Source organism: Schistocerca gregaria, chromosome 2 (assembly GCF_023897955.1).
Source record: "Schistocerca gregaria isolate iqSchGreg1 chromosome 2, iqSchGreg1.2, whole genome shotgun sequence".
NCBI classification, from domain to species: domain Eukaryota; kingdom Metazoa; phylum Arthropoda; class Insecta; order Orthoptera; family Acrididae; genus Schistocerca; species Schistocerca gregaria.
The window spans coordinates 444570220-444590299 of record NC_064921.1 but is presented as its reverse complement, the minus strand read 5'-3'; the positions used below and the strand labels follow the sequence as shown (position 1 = coordinate 444590299).

Below are 20080 nucleotides of genomic sequence, written 5' to 3'. Positions count from 1 at the left end.
TTAATGTTGACAGTATATTAAAGCTTAGTACCTCTTCAGTACTATTTATAATGACATGATTTGACACAGGTATTGCATAATATAGTTTGAGCCCCTCAAATGTCTTCCAGTTCTGTGTGGCATTACAGTGAAATTACTTCAATATCACTGCATCATTTTCATATGTCACAAAAAAAGTTGGGGTTACTGTTATTTCTCAGCTTCCTAGCACCAGTTATGATTAATTTATTCATCAGATGAAAAGAAATTGAGATGACACCTTGACACAGAAATTGACTTGATACATGTTTGGAAAACAAAACAGTACAAAATGTACAACCTTTGCCATCTGAAAGTCATAAAGTGACATTTGCTTTGGAGTATAGTGGTTCAGCCAATGAGTCAGAAGTACTAGGTATGCACATTCTACAAGTAATTCAGTAAGAACTTTGATTCATTCCTTCAGTCAGCAAACAGTTCACATACAACTTGTACATTATTTCAGGTACATCATATTTTGCTGTAAGGGAGTCTAATTGATGAAGTGATAGTGTAAAACAATTCTTTAAACTTTTCACAGATTTGCAAATGTGTAGGAGAGTTCTTGTAGAATGTAAGAACATAAGGATTAAAGGAGGCCACTCACCAAAAGGCAGAAATGTTGAGTTGTTGATAGGCACACACAAAAGAGGGTAAACTTAGTAGCTTTCAGAATTATCCTTTGATGAGCTAGAGTAATATACACAAACACACACATGTTCCCACATATAAGCATACACACACCCATGCCACTACATGTTGCTGGCTAGGCTGCACAACTTAGGGGCACAGGCATGTGTATGCATTTGTGTGTGTGTGTGTGTGTGTGTGTGTGTGTGTATGTGTGTGTGTGTGTGTGTGTGTGTGTGTTTATGTATTCTACTCTAGCTAATCAAAGAATAACTGCAAAAGCTAGGAGGTTTTCCTCCTTTTTTGTGTACCTGCCGACAGCTGGACACTTCTGTTTCTTTGTGAGTGGTTTACTTTAATCCTAAAGTGTTTCTGGCTTATCTAATTTGAAGGGGGAGAGCAGCCATATGAATCAAGATGTCACATGTAAAAACAGTCTTGTATTCTCATAAACCTTTAAATTTCATGTAACCACCACTCATCCCAGTTATTATGTTGGGTATTCATGTAGTAACACAGTACTTTACCTACTGTCTTACATACTTTTTTGTACATCCATTTATAGCAGGGCATGCGTTTGTAACTTTTGTATGTTCATAAATTTGATGTGAAAAATGCTGAATTGCTCCATGGTTCGGAATCCATGCTTAACTCTAGTTTCCCCTGTAACTAGCTGGCTAAGTCAGTTCAAAGGTCAGAGGAAGGCAAAAGCATACCATCTACAACAGAATCATGCCTAGTAAAGCAGTGTAATGTTCAAAATAATCTTTGGATTGATGACTGATTTACTGAGCAGACACAACAGGGTTGTTAATTGGACATGAAATTGTTGCCCTGGTTGGTGAAGTGGTTGGTGAAGAGGATGTGTGGCTTGCTGAACTTAAACAGCCAATGTGACACTATTTTTGTGTGCCATGGTTTTGACATACTGATCTTGGATAACTACATTACCAAATAGCAACAGAAATGTTAATACCAGTAAGGATGCAATACTAATGTCCAGGTGTTGGGTCAGAAAGAGAGTAAATGTCTACCCCTACCATCTGGAAAGGGAGAATGGTCTCAGGCAACAGTGCTCACTATGAGAAAGATCTGCCTGTTGTGCACATAGTACACGGTCTCTAAGTGATACATCTAGCTTAGCATGTTTCCACCAATAGTAGGTGGCTACTATGCGGTGGGTGGCACACTTACGCCCTTTCCACATAGTACTGACAGAAAGTCATAAAACTGTATCATACACTATGTGTATTGCATCACATTATGTTAGCTTCCTCAAGTTTGTGCATGCAAAACACCTTTGTCATTGAAAAATTGCACTTGCAACCGAAACTGCTGACATTCTGGTTTTGAGCCCTGTGCATTTTGCCATTCTTACACGGAAATATCATCATGTATATACTTTGTAAATGAGTTGTTGTGTTGAAGCTTATTATACCAGGCCAGTACACTTGCATGACAATAGAGAAATAAGACTAATAGCAATAGTGGTGAACTATTATTCATGGTATATCAGTAACAGGTTCTGACCATCAACAGTGTTTCTACACTATTACAAGTTTTTTCACAGCTGATCAGTCTTGTGGGAGGTGATGAGCAGTTTACTACAGACAGGTACACAAATTTGAAGCATCAAGCATGTCTTTTTCCTTTACTTTTTTCTCTTGAATTGGTGTTACGTCACAATCAAAATTGAGTGAAATGCAGCATCCACCTAAATAGTACACATGAGAGATCTTACACGGCAAGCAGCCATTTCAGTGAGACATGGTGGGTAAACAGCATTGTTAAGAAACACTTGGAAATGTCACCATTTCACTTAGTTTCAAAAGCGACACACTTCATACGTGAAATCTAGCATTTCTTTCTCTGAATTGTGTAATTCTGCTAATCTCTGTTCTATTGCCCACTGGAATAAGTGATCAAATGTTTTGTTGATCTATTTCCAGACTTAAAACACAACCCAAGGTACAATTACAGGCACTGTGTAACTGAAAAAAATAGTTTCTAATACTTTGGATAGTCACAAATAAGTTCTTAACCTGCCCTCAGAATTTTGTTCTTTCCTACAGCAGGTGAACAATCACAATCTTCAAGAAGTCAACCACAAACCTATGATGATAAAATACAGCCAAAAGCAGGATAGCAGTTCCTTCGGAACACTTAGAATGCAGAACTCAACTGTGACTTGTAGTAGCTAAGGAGCTGGTCAGTTTTGCCCTGAGTGGTACATGTAGTAAATATGAAACTTTCAAAAGGACAAAGTGACACTTTCCAAAACTTGGAGCATTCCACCAGTTGTCCAGTTCCTTGATGACAGAAATCTGATCCTTGGTCAAGGAGCCATTCAGTAACAACTGCATGTCACTGGAAAATCTAAGACTGTGCATATTAGTTCCTTGACTACATCAACATTATCACCTATGGACACTGTCAATGGCCTTTCTCCATGATTAACATCATGTCTGTGTAGCCTTGGACAGCTGTTGGCACAGTTCCCCTGTGGCTGGCTGTGACATTGCAGTTGGCCCATATGTCTCCAGACTTTGATGGTGAATTTCTGTCAGTAGAGAAGTTTTGTCCACTTCAACTTTGGAGTATGTTTCAGTGGCTGGGCCATTTCATTCATACACTGTGATGCACCCGTTATCCACACTTCAGCACAACTGTATCTGTGGGATACCCGGAACATGTACTCTCTTGTGCAATGGTCTTAGCATTGGATGATAAGTGTAACTTACAGTTTGAATTCTGCACATAATAACGGAAACAATAGGTCCCAGCTCCATCCATATTTTTATAAGAGAGGTCCAAGTACTTGCACTTTCTTGTGGCATATAATATGATCCATGACATAAGGCACAGCACCTTGTCCAGCTACTCCTTTTCTAGCCAGGATTCTACAATGGATAACATGTTTATTGACAATTTACTTGTAATGATGAGACAGAATATTTTCCTGGTTTCCTGCTGCACTATGTCAAGGAAGTAGAGTCCAAATGACTAAGCAGTCTACGCAGTTTATTTGATATCCCTTGTCATGTGGGAGTGCTCCATCATACAAAAGAGGGCAACTTGACCAGTTCTTCACTTCCTGGTAAGAGTTTTGAAAAGTGCTTCCAGTTATTATGAAATCCATTAATTCTGGACTAACTGAGTTTATTCTGCTTCCTATGGTTACATAATTTACATTAAGGAGGTGCAAATTATCTGTTTCAAATATCCTATGATTAAGTAATGATACCTATCTTGTAACTGTACCTATGCACAGATTTGTGGTGGTCCCATTTTGCCTGGGAATGTCTAATTGTGCACTCACACTTATTGTGACTAAATCTTCCACAACTACTACACTGTTGAATTTCATCTGTTTTGGTACCCCTTGCCTACATGAACAGCAGACGTACTCATAATTAAAATAGTTGTCCTTTCACTAGGTTGTGTTACTGCTTCTATATATGTCTAAGCTGCAGCAGTTAACACTATCTCTTGTAAGCTTGGAAAAGTCAGATATTACATTACAAGCAAATTCCAATGGTAAGTCTCCAAAAATGTGTTAATGGTATGATTTTCTGCCTCATGTTTTCTCTGTTTTTACTTTCATCATTTAGAGTTCTCAAACATTTTCATTTATTTTCTTCACATAGTTTATGAATTTTTCAATCCATTTAGTATTCCTTTGGACAATTCTGCTTAGGTTCCCCCTATCATATCAGCTCATCACTATATATAAATAGTACTAGGCAAATCTCATGTAAATTATTGCTTTTTGGCACCTTCCTAAGTTTTGTGACATCATAATAACCTTTCTTTCACTGTATTCCCTCATTCAAATAGAACTATACGGTTCCACAGACCTTCTCAAATCTCAAACATCTATGATTGTATTCAGATTGAAGCAAAAATGAAAATCTGTACCAAGGACAGGATCTGAATCCAGGTCTCCTGATCACTAGGTAGATGTGTTAACCACTCCATCCCACTGACATAGTAGATAAATATGTCATGTGACTAGAGCCTGCCATCGGGTAGACCGTCCGCCAGGTGCAAGTCTTTCGATTTCATGCCTCTTCGGCAACTTGCACGTCGATGGGGTTGAAGTTTATTATTAGGACAACACAACACCCAGTCCCAACCCAATCGGGAATCGAACCCAGGCCCTTAGGATTGACATTTTGTCGATCTGACCACTCAGCTACCGGGGGCAGACACCTTGACATAGTGACTTTGCACAACTGTGCAGACTATGCTAGCATGCCTCCCTCCTCAGCCCAAAATCCCAATTATGCTTCACTTGGTATTCCTCCTACACTCAAACAGCATTTCTGATGCTCTCCAACTGCATTGGAGTAATACCTCAGCATCAGCACTGAACAAAATGGGGGATCCTGCCTGAAACCCAGGCAAAGATGAGTTAATTAAGTGAAACTCTATGGTTCCAGGTATGTTTTTCAAATCTCAGATTCAAGTCTTGATATTCAAAACAGTCTTTGGTATGATATATGGTAGATTAATTTGACTAAACCACCTATGCCTGGGTTTCAGGCAGGATTCCCCAATTCATTCAATGCTGAGGTACTATTCCAGAACAGTTGAGAGACTCTGCAATGCTTTTCAAATTTAGGGGAAATACCAGTTGTGTTGAGGGGTGAACAAGATTTGGATTTAGGAGGGGGGCATGCTAGGGTAATCCATGGAGTTGTGCAAAGCCACTGTGGCAGTGTGGAGTCATGGTTAGTGCATCTGCCTAATGAGCAGGAGACCCAGATTGAATACCGGCCTTGGTACAAATTTTTGTTCATCTTTCTCACTATTTATGGCACCATAATGGACCTTCTTTCAGAGCCTCTGAGCTTTAGTAAACTCTTGCATATATGTTGGTCCTTGCACCATTGATTGATGGTGGACATTCTATGAAGGTTTTGCAAAAGAAAGAGTTACTAGATAGGAGGTATTGCACCCACAGGGAATTATACTTCCCTCTCCACTCTCAGTTTTCTAACTGGTTCAGCATCCAAGATCCACATGATTTATTCAACACTGTTATTCTTCTGAGCCTATAATGTAGATGTTTCAAGGCATTCGTAGATTTCTGACAGTTAATGTGACATTCATCTATAATACAGATTTATATTTGGAAAAAAAACTTTCCTAAGGTTTGGATTCTGGGGAAAGCTATGGGTTCTCCTCATAGCTTGCTGGTACAGTCGTTTTTCATGTCAGAGGAATGCAAGGGCATTCTATCCCCAGTATCAAAATACCAAGTAAAACACTGATCAAATCAGTCTATGACCTGATGAACCTTTGCTTGGGGACAAATAATGCATTTACAGCAGGCCATGCACAAATAACCAAAAATAACCAATGGTCAACTTCAATAAATTTTCTTTTTGACATTGAGATTAAACTCAATTTGTCAAGCTAATCCACTATATTGCTCGTCGTGTGACATCTCATCACCTACGGCTTCTTTCTGTCACATATTTTTTATTTACTTATTTACATCTTGTTTGTGTGGAGCAAGCACAATGATGGCTTCTGCAAATATTGGAAGTAATAATATCACAATAATTATGATTACAAAATATGTTACATACTTCATTTGTTTCATCTTATATCTATTTTATACATTTTATATCTATTTTATATATGTAACTTTATGGCTTAAATGCTACTGGTTTTTAATGTAACTAGTGTCTTACAATTTACTAAATGAATATAAACACTTTTCTATCAGAAAAAGTTTTAATTTTGGTTTAAATCAATTCCCTTACATGTCCTTAGATAATTTGATAGTTTGTTAAATCAAGTCAAACCACTGATGTATGGGATTCAATGTGTCATTCTTTTTTCTGAAAGTAGTTATATGTTCTTCTGATGTTGTGATAATATACATCACTGCACTTGATACTTTCATTTATCGGCTCATACAAAATATGATTTAAAAATAATATGAAGAATATATTGTTAAATATTTGTGCTGTGCAAACACGTCATAACATGATTCTGTACAGTCTATACCATGTACAAGTGTTACTGCTTGTTTCTCTAACAGCAATATTCTTTTTATGTGGACATCAGCTGCACAGCCCCACAATTCAATACTGTAGTTACAAAAAGGGTAAATTGTTCCATAGTAAACTATTTTTAATCTTTGGCTAAGAACTATCTTTGAGAGCTGGCTAAGGACATATAAGCCACTACTAACTTCTCCACACACCAAGTAATGTGGTTTTTCCTCCACAGATTTTCATCTATGTAAACACCCAGAAATTTGTAGCTGTCAGTTTCTATTGCTGAGAAGTTCCATACACTATTTACAATGGTATGCTGAGAGCTGCCTGTTTTAAAAGCCAATTACTGAGATTGGCAACAGTCATCTCAGGACCCTAATTTTTTAAAGTATTTTGTTAATGACAAATTGACTCTTAGCTTCTGTCTCCTCTTCTTTGGCTGATGTTTGCTTGATAATTTTTCTTACATTTCATCAGCATGAGTGGCTGGCATTGTCAAAGCTTCACACTCCACTGCTGGTGGTGGGCTGATGTCAGACTTGTGGCCACAGATTATATGTGTGGTTCTCTTTGGTTCTCTCCTTACTACCTGCAAAGATCAGTCACTATAGCACAGGAACCCAGAAGACATTCAGCTTGAGGCTTTCTTCTTTCTTGTTGAAGCTGTTGGCATGTTTGTGTATTTCTGTAGCTTCCCTGAAGAGGCAGGCACGATGCTCTTATCTACAGCAAGAACTTCCATGTCAGCAAATTTCACTATGTGGTTAGTCTCAAATAGTGATTGCTCCATCATGGCTGATTTCTTCACCTCCTCCACAATGCAATGCCACTTATGTTGGGTGATCATGGTATTGATTGACAGTCATTCCAACAGACACTTTTCCACAGTTGCAGTGTATTCCCAACACTGCAAATGGATCCCTTATCTCCTTTGCTGATACAAGACACTTTTTGATTTTCTTCGCTGGTTTATAAATAGTCTTTACACTGTGACTGGACAGTATATGGCTGATTCTGTCCAATAGTCTGGGAGTGTATAACAGAATGGCTGTACCTGACATTTCTATTTTGATGTGTCACTCACCAAGTGTTCAGTTCTGTGGAAATTCTTATGTAAGTGATGGAGTACCCATTACTCCTCAGAATACTTTTCAGGTATTGCATTTCACAGCTGATAGATATGCTGCAGCTCACATATTCACCTTGCTCATGTTATGAGCATATTAATTATGTCTCTTTTCTGGATTGGGTGGTGATTTGTTGTCTGTGCAGGTATTGTTCCATGTAGGTTGGTTTACTAGGCAACCTGTGTTCCAAGATTTCACCATCCCTCATGATCATCACACCTACAAAGGATAACTGTTGGTCATTGCCTACCTCCATGGTAAATTTTATGTCAACATGGAGGCTGTTAAAGTGTCTTAGGAAGTCACTGAGCTGTTCCTCACCATGGCTTCACAAAACAAAGGAATTGTCGATGTATCTGTACCACAGATACAAGATGTCAAGTCCAGAGTCTGTGGTTCAAAATGTTCCATGAAGAAGCTGATCACCACTGGACAAAGTAGATTTCTCATGGTGATACCTTCCAGCTGTTTGTACAATTTGCCATTCCACATGGAATAGCTTATGGTGCGACATACCTGAAAGATCTTGTTGGTGATGTCTTGCAGAGGAAATGGAACTGATATACTCCAGAGAATCACTGAATGGTACTTTGGTTAACAAAGAAACAACATCAAAGATGACTATGATGTCATTTGGTCCAAGTTTTAGTTTCTTCAGCTTCTGAATGAAATATCCTGTGTCAGTCTTTCCCATGTGTGGTTGGAATAGAGATGCAAAGCATTACACAAATTTATATGGGAGTGAGCCAGGAGCACTAACAATCAGTCTTAACAGAACATTATTCCACAAGAAATGGTAGAGCTTCCATGTTTCATGGGTTCCTCTGTATGTCTGTCAAGAGAAAAGATGTCTTCATAAACTGATTTGCATTCTGTGTGATCTGCTGGATCAGATCTGTGCTTAGTTTTTGATACATTGTCAGATCTAGTATATCCTGCGTCTTCTGCTCATAATCTTCAGTCTTGATTATGGTGGCTGCATTTCCCTTATTGGCAGGCAGTAGAATATACTCTTTTCAGTATTAAGTCTCTTGACAGCTTGTAATTCTTCTTTCTTAGGTTTGCAAGTTGGGGGTTTTGCTCAGTGCAGTATCCTGATAGTTTCAGTACATATTTCCTCAGCCCTTTCAAATGAGGTTCTAAATCGCCACTTTACTATTAACAGTGATATCCTCCATAGGTATAGATCTAGGACGATAGTGAAATTTCCTCATTTTGAGGGACAGACTGTTCCTCTTTGGTCAGTCGTCATTCACTGAGGTTAATCACTGTGCCTGATATGTCAGGAACTGCCTTGTCACTCTGCTTCCTGCATTTTACAAACTATTTTTTCCCTGCATCTTACAAACTTTTTCTTCTACCATTCACTGTAATTGTTTAGTTCATTCTGCATGCTCATCTGAGTGATGCTGTCAATCTAGTCCCAGCTGTCTCAATGCATGTTGCTACTTAGTTGGTAGAAAACGTCCGAAGCTTCCTCATCTCTTCTCACCAGGTATCTCCATGTTGCATAAATTAGCTCATCAAGAAAAGCCCATTCTATTCTGTAGTAGATACAATGTGCTTTGATGGTTGTGATGGTGCTTACATTTCAAGAACTTTGGTGTGGCTCCTTCATCCTGCTACCATGACAGAAAGGCAAGAGAGAACATCAATCAAGCTTTCTTCTTCAGTTGTTGGTCCATGCATCTGTACAATCTGCAGATATCTTTCTCTTAGAGGCATAATACAAACTTGTTACAGCTTATGTGACCTCTTGTTGATCAACTGCCTATTGGCTTCAGTGTCACATTCTTTGGCTGATGTTTGATAATTTTTCTGACATTTTACTACCTCAACTGGCTGGAATTGTCAAAGCGTCACCCTACATTGCTGGTGAAGGACTTGAGTTTAGCTTGCAGCTGCAGATTATATGTACCTGGCATGCCAACATCCAAGGGCTTTTCCATGGGAATTACCACTGTGTTTCTCACCTTGCTGTCTGCAAAGGTCATTCACTGCAGAACGGGAATCCAGAATACATTTACCTTGAGGCTTTCTTCTTTCTTGATGAAGCTGTTGTGATGTTTAGTATTTTTATAGCTTTCCTGAACAAGTGGGTGCGATAGCTCTACTCTATAATAAGAACTTCCGTGTCAGCGAATTGCAAAATGTGGCTTGCCTAACACAATGCATGCTCAACCATGGCCAATTTCTCCATCTGCCCAACCTAGAATGTCACTTATGTTAGGTGATCCTGGTACTGACAGATTGCCCAGTTATTATAACACAGACTTTTGCCCATGTACATGATATATAATAAATTCCTGACATTGCAAGTTGTTCCATTTTCTACTTTTCCAATCTCAGACGTTCTTTGATTTTCTTTGTTGATTTATAAATAATCTTTATGCTGTGGTTGTATGATATTCAGCTGAGTCTATTCATCAGTCTGGGAATGTATGGCAGAAAGGCTGTACTAACACTTCTTTTTCCAATGTGTCACTTGCTAAGTGTTTAATTCTGTGACACTTCTCATGTAAGTTGTGATATACCCATTACTTGTCAAACTGGTCATGGTAAGACTTGCACGAAAGAGCTTGGTGATGATGTGTGGGCAAATGGAACTGATATACTCCAGAGAATCACTGAGTGAAGCAGTGCAGTGGTTGAGGTCATTCTGCAAAGGTCATTCACTGTCAGTCTTGTTCCAGCTGTCTCAATCTATGCTGCTACTTAGTTGATAGCAATTGTCCAATGAACAGCTGAAAGGCACCATCATGGGTAGTACACTAAGTCCAGTGGTGACCGAGTTCTTCAAGGAATACTTCAAAGCACAGGCACTGGACTTGGCACCATGTAAACCTAAAGCATGGTACAGATATGTGAACAATACCTTAGTTGTTTATAGCCATGGTAAGAGACCTCTCAGTGACTTCCTAAGACACCTGAACAGCATCCAAGGCAACATAAAGATTACCGTGGCGGTAGAAAAGGATCAGCATCTACCCTTTCTGGGTGTGCTGGTCATGAAGAATGGTGGATACCTGGAACTCAGTGTGTATCAGAAACCAATCCCTGCACAAATTATCAAATCACCACCCAAGCCAGACGAGAGGCTTGATTAATATGCTCATGCCAGGAGCAATACAAATATGAGAGCTACTGCACTTCTGACACAAGATGCAACACCTGGAAAGTGTTCTAAGGAACAATGGATATTTCACCATTTACATAATAAATTGTCATAGAATCAAACTCTTGGCAAAGTTTCACACCAGAAAAAGAATTGTCGGGTTCAGCCTTTGTGCTATAAATTCCTAGAGTGATGGACAGAATTGGCTGTGTATTGTGCAAACACAGCATAAAGACTATTCATAAACTGACAAAGAAGATCAAAGAGAGTCTCAGATTGGCAAAGGAGAAATGGGACCCATTTGCAATATTGGGAATATACAGTATACCATGTACATGTGGGAAAGTTGGAATAACTGGACAATCAGTCAACACCATGATCACCTAACACAAGTGGCATTGCTGGTTGGGGCAGGTGGAGAATCAGCTTTGGTGGAGCATGAGGTGTGTGTTCTTACTGTAGAGAAGAACTACACCTGCTTGTTCAGGAAAGCCATAGAAGTACACAAACATGACTATAGCTTCAACATGAAAGAAGAAAGCCTCAATGTGAGTGGATCCTGGATTCCCATGCTGCATAAATTTGGAAAAGCCCTTGCACATTTGTGCATCATGTACATAGAACCAGTGGTTGCAAGCTCTACTCATGTCCATCACAAGCAATGGAGGGTGAAGCTTTGAAAATGCCAGCCACTTGTGCTGATGAAACATCAGAAAAATTATCAAACAAACATCTGTCAAAGAACCTGAGACAGAAGTCAATAGGCAGTTTGTCAACAACTAGCAGTGGAAGTCTGAACAATTATGTATTTTGTTAATTCTGTGGCCCTACTAGCAGTGAAAGATTCTAGTTCCTTATATTCTTTATCATAGAACAAAACTGGCATGTCATCTGCTTAGCTTATAATATTGGAATTAACAGGTTGTGCAGTGCCATTAATATACATGAGCAAGAGAAAGAGATCAAGGATTGAGCCCTGAGGTATATATTGTCCAGAAATCATCTTGCATGCTTGGTCTTTAATGAGATATATGGAACAGACAAGATACTCACAAAAACCAAATGTATTCAGGAATTCAAGTATTATTTTGATGTGATAAATATAATGGAACTTGAAGTCTGCTGAAAGATTAAAATTGCATGTCTGATAGGGATTCAGACATAGAAGATTGCCTCCTAGGAGCAATTTTCTTACTGACTGAGCCATCTATTCATGGCTAACAACCTGCCTTCATAGCTTGACTTTTGCCTGTGGCTCTCTCCTGTTTTCAAAACTTAATTGCCTGCAAAAGGCAGGGATCCAGATTTCTGTTCCTATCTGTCACACGATTTTAACCTGCCCAGGGGTTTCAAAAGAATTAACACTTCACTCATACTAGATTTACTAAAATTCTCTTTAATTTTCTGAATTTTCTACATCAATGGCTTTCCTTTATGGTTTCCAGAAAGGCTGGAAGATGTTTAATTTTGGAATTCCATTTCTTTTTTTTGGGCTTGCTTAGCTACATACATAGCACTACAGCACCTGTTGCTACTAAAACATGTAATAAAGTTATGACCAAGCCTACATTTGATTACACTGTGCTCCCAGTTTTCATAAATTTTAGTACCTTCATTATTTTCCAACTATTCAAGTATAATGAAAATAACTAACAAGAAAAGCAAGTCATAAAGTGTAATGATATCTGTTACAAAACTGGAAATTCACAATGTGAAAAATAATCTTTGAGTATATCTATGCATCTTTTATCTGCATGTGATTAATTGTCTTCATTGGTACCATTCTGGAATTTCCATTGTCATAACATGTTCTTTTTATATTAACTTGTCACTGTTTTGAAGCTGGCATGCAAGTGTGTGTGATAAAAACCAAGGGATTCAAAGAAAAATATATGCATTCAGATTTAGAGGTATATACCAAAAGATTTCTATTGAGTTAACACACCCACCCATGCCCACCCACACACCCACACCTCAAAATGATTACCTCACCACAGAAGAAGAGTATGATTTTTGTGTGTGTGTGTGTGTGTGTGTGTGTGTGTGTGTGTGTGTGTAAACAGCTAATAGTAAGTAAAGTAAGTACATAAAAAACGAAATATGCTTTAAAATTATTCCATAAATGATCTGTAACACAAAAAAAGCATGAGACATATAATGGGCATCTGCAAAATTCGTTTTCCATTCAGAAATGAATGTGTATGTAACTAACATGTTGCATACCATCCTCTTGAGTCCTACAGAAGATGGGCTTGCTAGGAACACCATCTCCTTTCCTTGTATAAGCCTTCACCTCAATGCTGTAGTTGCAGTATCGTTGTAAACCAAAAATTTTCAGTTTCTGGACCTGTGTAGTTTGCTCTGATGGAGTTGAAATATCTAAAACACAAGCAATATGTTACGTTTCATCAAACAGAATGTGATGTTACTGCATTATGTTTATAACTGTAAGTTATTATAATAACACACATTACTTATCTTTTCTGGCTGACTAATATAATTTTAATTCTGCGAGTTTGAATGTTAATGGTTGTGAAAACAATATCTGTCAATCTTAATTTGCAATGTACAATATTTTGTATTACAATTTATTCTTTCAGTCCTTTTCTGAATCAGAAAATAATGAAAACATTTTCATTGTAACTAATTACAGCTTGCATCTAGTTATTCATTATTCATGTTTCATCAATATGCTTGAATGAAATACGTATAAGTAAAACATAGCAAAAACCATAAAAATTCCAATACAAAATCACACAAAATTTTTGAATAATATTAACACAGGACATTTCATGAATTCAAAACATATACTTTCTTTTCCTGGTAATCAGCTATAGGTTTAGTAAACATTTTCTTTAAGACCTTGGGACTAAATTACTGCCTCTTCAAAATGGATGAAACTGAAATATAAAAACTGATAAGCCACCCTTTCTACTTTCATGCTTTTCCCAAATAACTGGAACTACTGTGAAAGATATACTTATGCACTGTTTAATAAATACAACCTGCTTTCCAATCACCATTTCGGTTGCCTATCTCACAAAACACATCCTAGAAGAATTGGATGGGGGGACCTATAGAAAAGGTATATGCCTTTATAAAGTAAAGCATTTTACACAGTCCATCATAAAACTGATAAACATGCTGGGAATAAGGGGGTGGAACAAAGTGGTTCCCATCATATCAAGAAAATAGAGTACAGTTGACTGAAACTACACATGCATCAAGTAGCACTACATATATTGAAAAACATACACACACTGTCATACCATGTGCCTGGGTGAGTCAGTAGCTCTGCATGGCTTGAATACATGATTGCAAACACAGAGCTGCAATGACGTAGCCCACTGCAGGTAGCCCACAGTGCTAGTTTCATTTGGTGAGGCACACAGATGTTTAATGTTTTGAGTGTAGAATTTGGTGTTTTTTATAGTTCTTTGTAGTTAAAAAAATTTTTGCTGTAGGCATGAATATATTTTACTAGACATGGCAGGCACATTTACTGACCATTAGATGCAATAAGGGTGTAGTCCATTGTCATACTGGTGATTTTGTAAAACTACAGTGGAATTAAATAAAGTCCTGCTGATGCACTCAGTCGTAGATCATCCTATACATATACGCATACCACGTGATAGGGGACTGGGTGTTGTGTGTCCTTCATCATCATCATTTCCATTATCATTCACACAAAAGTCACCGAAGTGGCGTCAACTTGCAATATGGTGCCGAACCCCGAAGGAGATACCTCGGCCAATAAATGCCATACGATCATTTCATTTGTGCTAGGCCCAACATAGTTCCCAATTTACATAAATGATTTCCCACAAAATATCAAGCTTGGGCAAACAACATTGACCCTAATATACTGATCGGTGACAAGTCACCAGAAGCACTAAGAGAGAAAGCTGAAGAAACACTTAGCAGTGTATGTTAGTGGGCAATAAACAACAAAGTTACAATTATGAGTAATATAGAGAAAACAAGCACTATTAATGTCTGCTTGAACAAAATACCAAATTACCATGGCCTGAATAAAAGAAATAAAGAATTCATACAATGTATGAAAGCACAAAATGTTTTGGAATGTATACTGACTGCCAATTAAAGTTGTTGGAGCAGGTAAAAACTTAGTAATGGAATCTCTACAACATGCTATGCCCTTTGAACCGAATGTGACATTTCACGATCAGTATATTTTGCTTATATTCATTTTGTTATTAATTGCAGCATAATATTTTGGGGAATGAATAGGAAAAATATTCAAGCTATATTCAGACTGCAGAAAAGATCAATACATATAATGACCAAGGGTGGCAGCACGATTCACTGCCTCCAACTTTTTAAAATTCTGGAAATTTTAACTGTACCCTTGTGAATATTTTTTTTTCAGTGTCTTATGTAGGCCTATGTAATAATAATACAAAAGTACTACTACTACATTAAAAAGTGTTTAGTACATGATTATAAAAATTGAAACAGCTACAATTTGCATCAGAACAGAAAAATTAAGTTAAAAGTTAGCAGAGTTTATTGTACAAAGCCATGAAATTATCAAATAAATTACCACAACATATAAAAGTCACAGATACTGGCTGCACTTTCAAACTTTCAAAACAGAATGAATGGATTATTTACAAAATAAAAACTTTGGTGCAATAATGGAGTACCTGTATTGATACAGGTTACTTAATTTAAGAGGTTCTGTATTTTTACATACACGGTGACCCAAAATACCATTAACATTTGAAAAAGAACTAATTCATGGAATTATGTGAGTAAAGAGGTAAAAATTTACACAAATGCCTGAAATGATGTAGGGTTTTATTGAAGCTAAAGTACAAGTGCAAAAACTGACCCCAGAAGGTGATGGACATTATCACTTCAGTGACACCACATGAGAATTATGTTAAAATGAGCTGTCGTTAGAGGAGAGAGAGAGAGAGACCATCTTTATCCTAGCTGCTAAAACTTACTGGAAGATATGGTTTCATGCAGGATGGCACTCCATCCCATATTGCTACATGTGTGAAGGATCTGTTGCACACATTGATTGGTGAGAGTGCATAATGAACTGCCATGTCCATCAGGCTTTGCCTCAAACGTCCCCATACTTTAACCTGTATGATTATTGGTTGTGGAGTTAACCAAAGTCACAAGTCTACCATGCTCATTCAACCTAATTAAGGATGTTAAAGACAATACTTGTATGCTGTACAGTGCTGTTCACAACATTGTCCCTCAAATACAGGTATTGTTGATGAATGACGGTTGACACATTGAGCATTTGTTATAAATAATACTGTTTTGGTTAAAAATGAATTGTTATACTAATTATAATTTTGTATCATATGAAGCGCCATCTGTTGGTCATTTTGTGCACTTTTTTGTGGTTCCAATAAGACCTCATGTCATTTGAAACATGAGTGTCAGTTTTTACCTCTATACCTACATTATTTGGTGACGTACTGAATTTTCAAATGTTAATGGACTTTCGGGTCACCCAGTATGTAGAAAATAGCCTGCCTGGTTAGCCGTGCAATCTAACACACTGCTTTGCAGGCAGAAAGCATGCCAGTCCCTGGGTTTTTAAGACAGTTTTCCATCTGCCTTGGTGAATGTGGGATGGTTCCACTTATTCCGCCTCAGTTACACTATGTCAGTGATAGCTGCATAAACAATGTCTCCATGTATGCGTGCACCATAATTACACTACCATGCAAACATTTTGGGTTACACTCGTCTGGTCTGGTATGAGACATTTCCTGATGGAGGGGTGAAGGGGGGGGGGGGGGGTGAGGGGGGAGGGGGGGTGCACAGGGGACCAAACCACTAAGTAACCCTGGGTTTGGTGGTGTGGGGCAGTGGTTGGGTGAGTGGACTGCTGTAGTCTGTTGTGGGGTTGTGAACCACTGAGGGTTACGACAGGAACAAAGCCTCTCCGTCATTTCTAGGTCCCCAGTTCAATACAATACAATGTAGAATATATAGAGAATATGTATACTAAGTACTAATGTAATTAGATTAAAAGAAAATTCATTATCAGTTACCATGTATGAAATTAACTTTAAGCTGTTAATTTTTTCAATGTTTTGAGTGGTAAAATCCATACAATGTAGATTGTTTCACAGATTAACAAAGAAATCACTCAGTCACAAAAAACTGTATACATCATATAACTAGCACCAAATGGAACATAGCCCAAAAATCCTTTGTATATTAAGCTGCTCCGGACTCATACAAGGAACTCCTGTGTTAATGATATATGTTTGGCCTCAGGCTGAACTTTTATTACCCCATGTATAACAAACTGAAAACTTGAACAATGAAAATTTGTAACTGAGCTTGTTCAGTTTGAGATAAGTATTCCTTTTTTTTACTTGATGTTTTGTCTTAGAGCATTGTGATCATGCAATGAAGAAACAGCAGCCATGACAGAGGTTTGATGAAATTCCCTGACTACTAAAATAGCAAAAACTATAACTTGGCACTCAATATAATTTAATACATCTGTAACTTCAACCATGGCAACACATTGACAAATGGTTAGCAAATCAAAGAAAAGTATTTAAAGAGCTTTGTCTCAACATGCTTAACTCCACTCCTAAACCTGCGTGCAACGTCTGTAGGAAAATTATTTTTGTGCTGTGTATTGTGATTGTACAGAGCATAGTTCAACTGAAACTTATTGTTATTATCAGTAACAAAAGCTATTAAGGAAGAAATGCACTGGTAAATGAATGTAAGTTAGAGAAAGCTCTGTAGACTGTGCACTTGTCTAATTAACATAACATTCTTCTGCTTGATGTGAGATTTAAAACTTTCCTGGCATATATATATTGTTCCACAAAATTTCGGCAGAACTGCTGAATATTTGTAACTTTCTGCCACAATATTTTGGTGCAGAGTCTTCTGGACATCTTCAGGTAATACTGGCAAAAATGCATTGAGCTCTGGTATTTAAAGCCCCACCAGCACACTTGTGGTGGATTCACTTGGCGTTGCATGTGCGCTACTTAAGCGTGCCCTCTGTGGTGAAAACTCATGGCATCTATATCAGTCCGATTGTCTTCCCATGGCTCCATCACAGTACTATGCCAGCTATTGAGGACACGAAGTTTTCAATGATTGAATTCCATGCTGAATTCAATTGAAAACCGGTGTCTCGATTAATATGAGAGTCACTATCACACAGTCATATTTCCATGATTTCATTAATAATAGAACTCCAAAAGTTAGATGTATGGGCCACAATTTTTGTCTCTCTGTAATTCATGACATGACTAGTGGAAATAGAGTGTTCAGCAATGACAGACTTACAAGGCTGAAGAAGGCAAATATGACACTGATGTTCTACGTGGCGATCCTGCACAATATGCATCATTTGCCCTACATAAGATTTGCCACATTCACATGGAGTCCTGTAAAAGCCTGCATATTAACATGGATTTTGCAATGTTAGTGGTAGAATTTGACCAGATGCCCTTTCTATCACCACCCATGCCCTCCACCCTTCCCCACCAGGATGGAATTTATGCACACCATCTGTCTCTGTCAAGTGTTATCCAAATGAAAGTTGGAGAACTTTTTCAAATTGTTTATGAACTGTCTAACTGAAGCAGGATGTGGGTACCAGCCCAATATTCACCTAGTTGGGTGTAGAAAACTATCTAAAAACCACATTCAGGCTAGCCAGGATGCCAGCCCTAATCATTAATTTGCCAAGGGGATTTGATATGGTGCCAGCACACCTCCTCAAATCTCAGAAGGCACACATTATTGCACATTTTTCAATGTGGTTTTTAGATAGTTTCCAACGCCAAACTAGGTGAATATTGGGCTGCTACCCACATCCTGCTTCAATTAGACAGTTCATAAACAATTTGAAAAAGTTCTCCAACTTTCATTTGGATAACACTTGACACATACAGATGGTGTACATAAATTCCATCCTGGTGGGGAAGGGTGGAGGGAATGGGTGGTGATAGAAAGGGCATCTGGTCATCTTCTACCACTAACATTGCAAAATCCATGTTAATATGCTGACACTGTGGAGGTAAATAAGGCCAGGAAAAAGAAGAAATACCTCCTCATTTTCATTGTATGTTGAATATGCATGTTTTGTCAGCACTCTAGAATGAACGCCTTCAGCTATAATCCTTTTACCACTCATTTTATTTTATTTTATGCCCCCATGTCAAACTGAAATTAAAATTTTATCTGCTCTTTTATGTCTTGAGTAACATTAAATCAGTTTTCTTTTTCTAGGAAACTGCCCCTTAGTTAGAAAGGCCATTAGTTCCAGATATAACAAAAAGTGACAATTGGCATACAAAAAGCATAAATACAAGTTAAACAAAACATGCCGACAACAAAAAACAACATTGTAAAGTTTATATAGTATTCACATACCATCCCATTCCATTACAGTTCTATAAGTGACTCTGTAACCAAGGAGAATCCCATTTATGTCAGATATTGGAGGGGAAGACCAAACAACCAAAATGCTCTGTGATGATAAGGCTGTACAGTGGACTTCTGAAGGTGGAGATCCTGGAACTGCAAAGTTTATTTTTCTTAACTGAAAGCACATCCTTATTAATTTAAAAATTAATATATTACTATCAATATGACATATAAAAAAGAAGTGTATGATACAACTATTTTGTTAATAATTTCAATTTTCATCAATCAATGATATTTTACAGCTAAAAAATATTTTCTGTATTGCTTGGCAAGATTTTGGAAAAAAACGTAACTGATACTGTTTAACAAGAAAGTAGGTAATGCTTGCAACACTTGTTAGTGTAGAAATACAACAACCAGTGTGATTTATGGCACTTGCTGCACTAATTCCTGTTCCTGGATAATCAAGTGCTATGTGGGAATGTGACAGAAATAGTGGCTGGATAGGATATGAATGTCTTGACAAAGGTTTTTAAGTCCACATTCAAGAGAAATGCACAAAAAGTATGTGAATGAACATTTGTTATTGGTTCAGATATCATACCAACTATGATTTGGGTATTGAGTTAGCAACAGTGGGAGTACTGAAAAGTGTGTCAGTTGCATGCAAGTCACAGTCTGAGGTATGTTATGCAGTGCCTTTGTTAAATCATAGAAAAATGTGTGAATGTACTACAGTGCAACTGATATTTGGCACACATATTATTTGA

At 37.7% G+C, this 20080-nt stretch overlaps 1 protein-coding gene across 1 annotated transcript in view; it reads right to left on the bottom strand.

Moving 5' to 3' along the window:
* Positions 1 to 20080, bottom strand: part of LOC126335832 (Down syndrome cell adhesion molecule-like protein Dscam2) — a 313257-nt gene that overhangs the window by 140806 nt on the left and 152371 nt on the right. The window contains exons 12-13 of the mRNA XM_049999299.1: positions 19317 to 19463; positions 13128 to 13283 (exon numbers count right to left, since the gene is read on the bottom strand). Coding sequence (XP_049855256.1) covers positions 13128 to 13283; positions 19317 to 19463 — 303 coding nt within the window. The remainder of the gene's footprint in view (positions 1 to 13127; positions 13284 to 19316; positions 19464 to 20080) is intronic.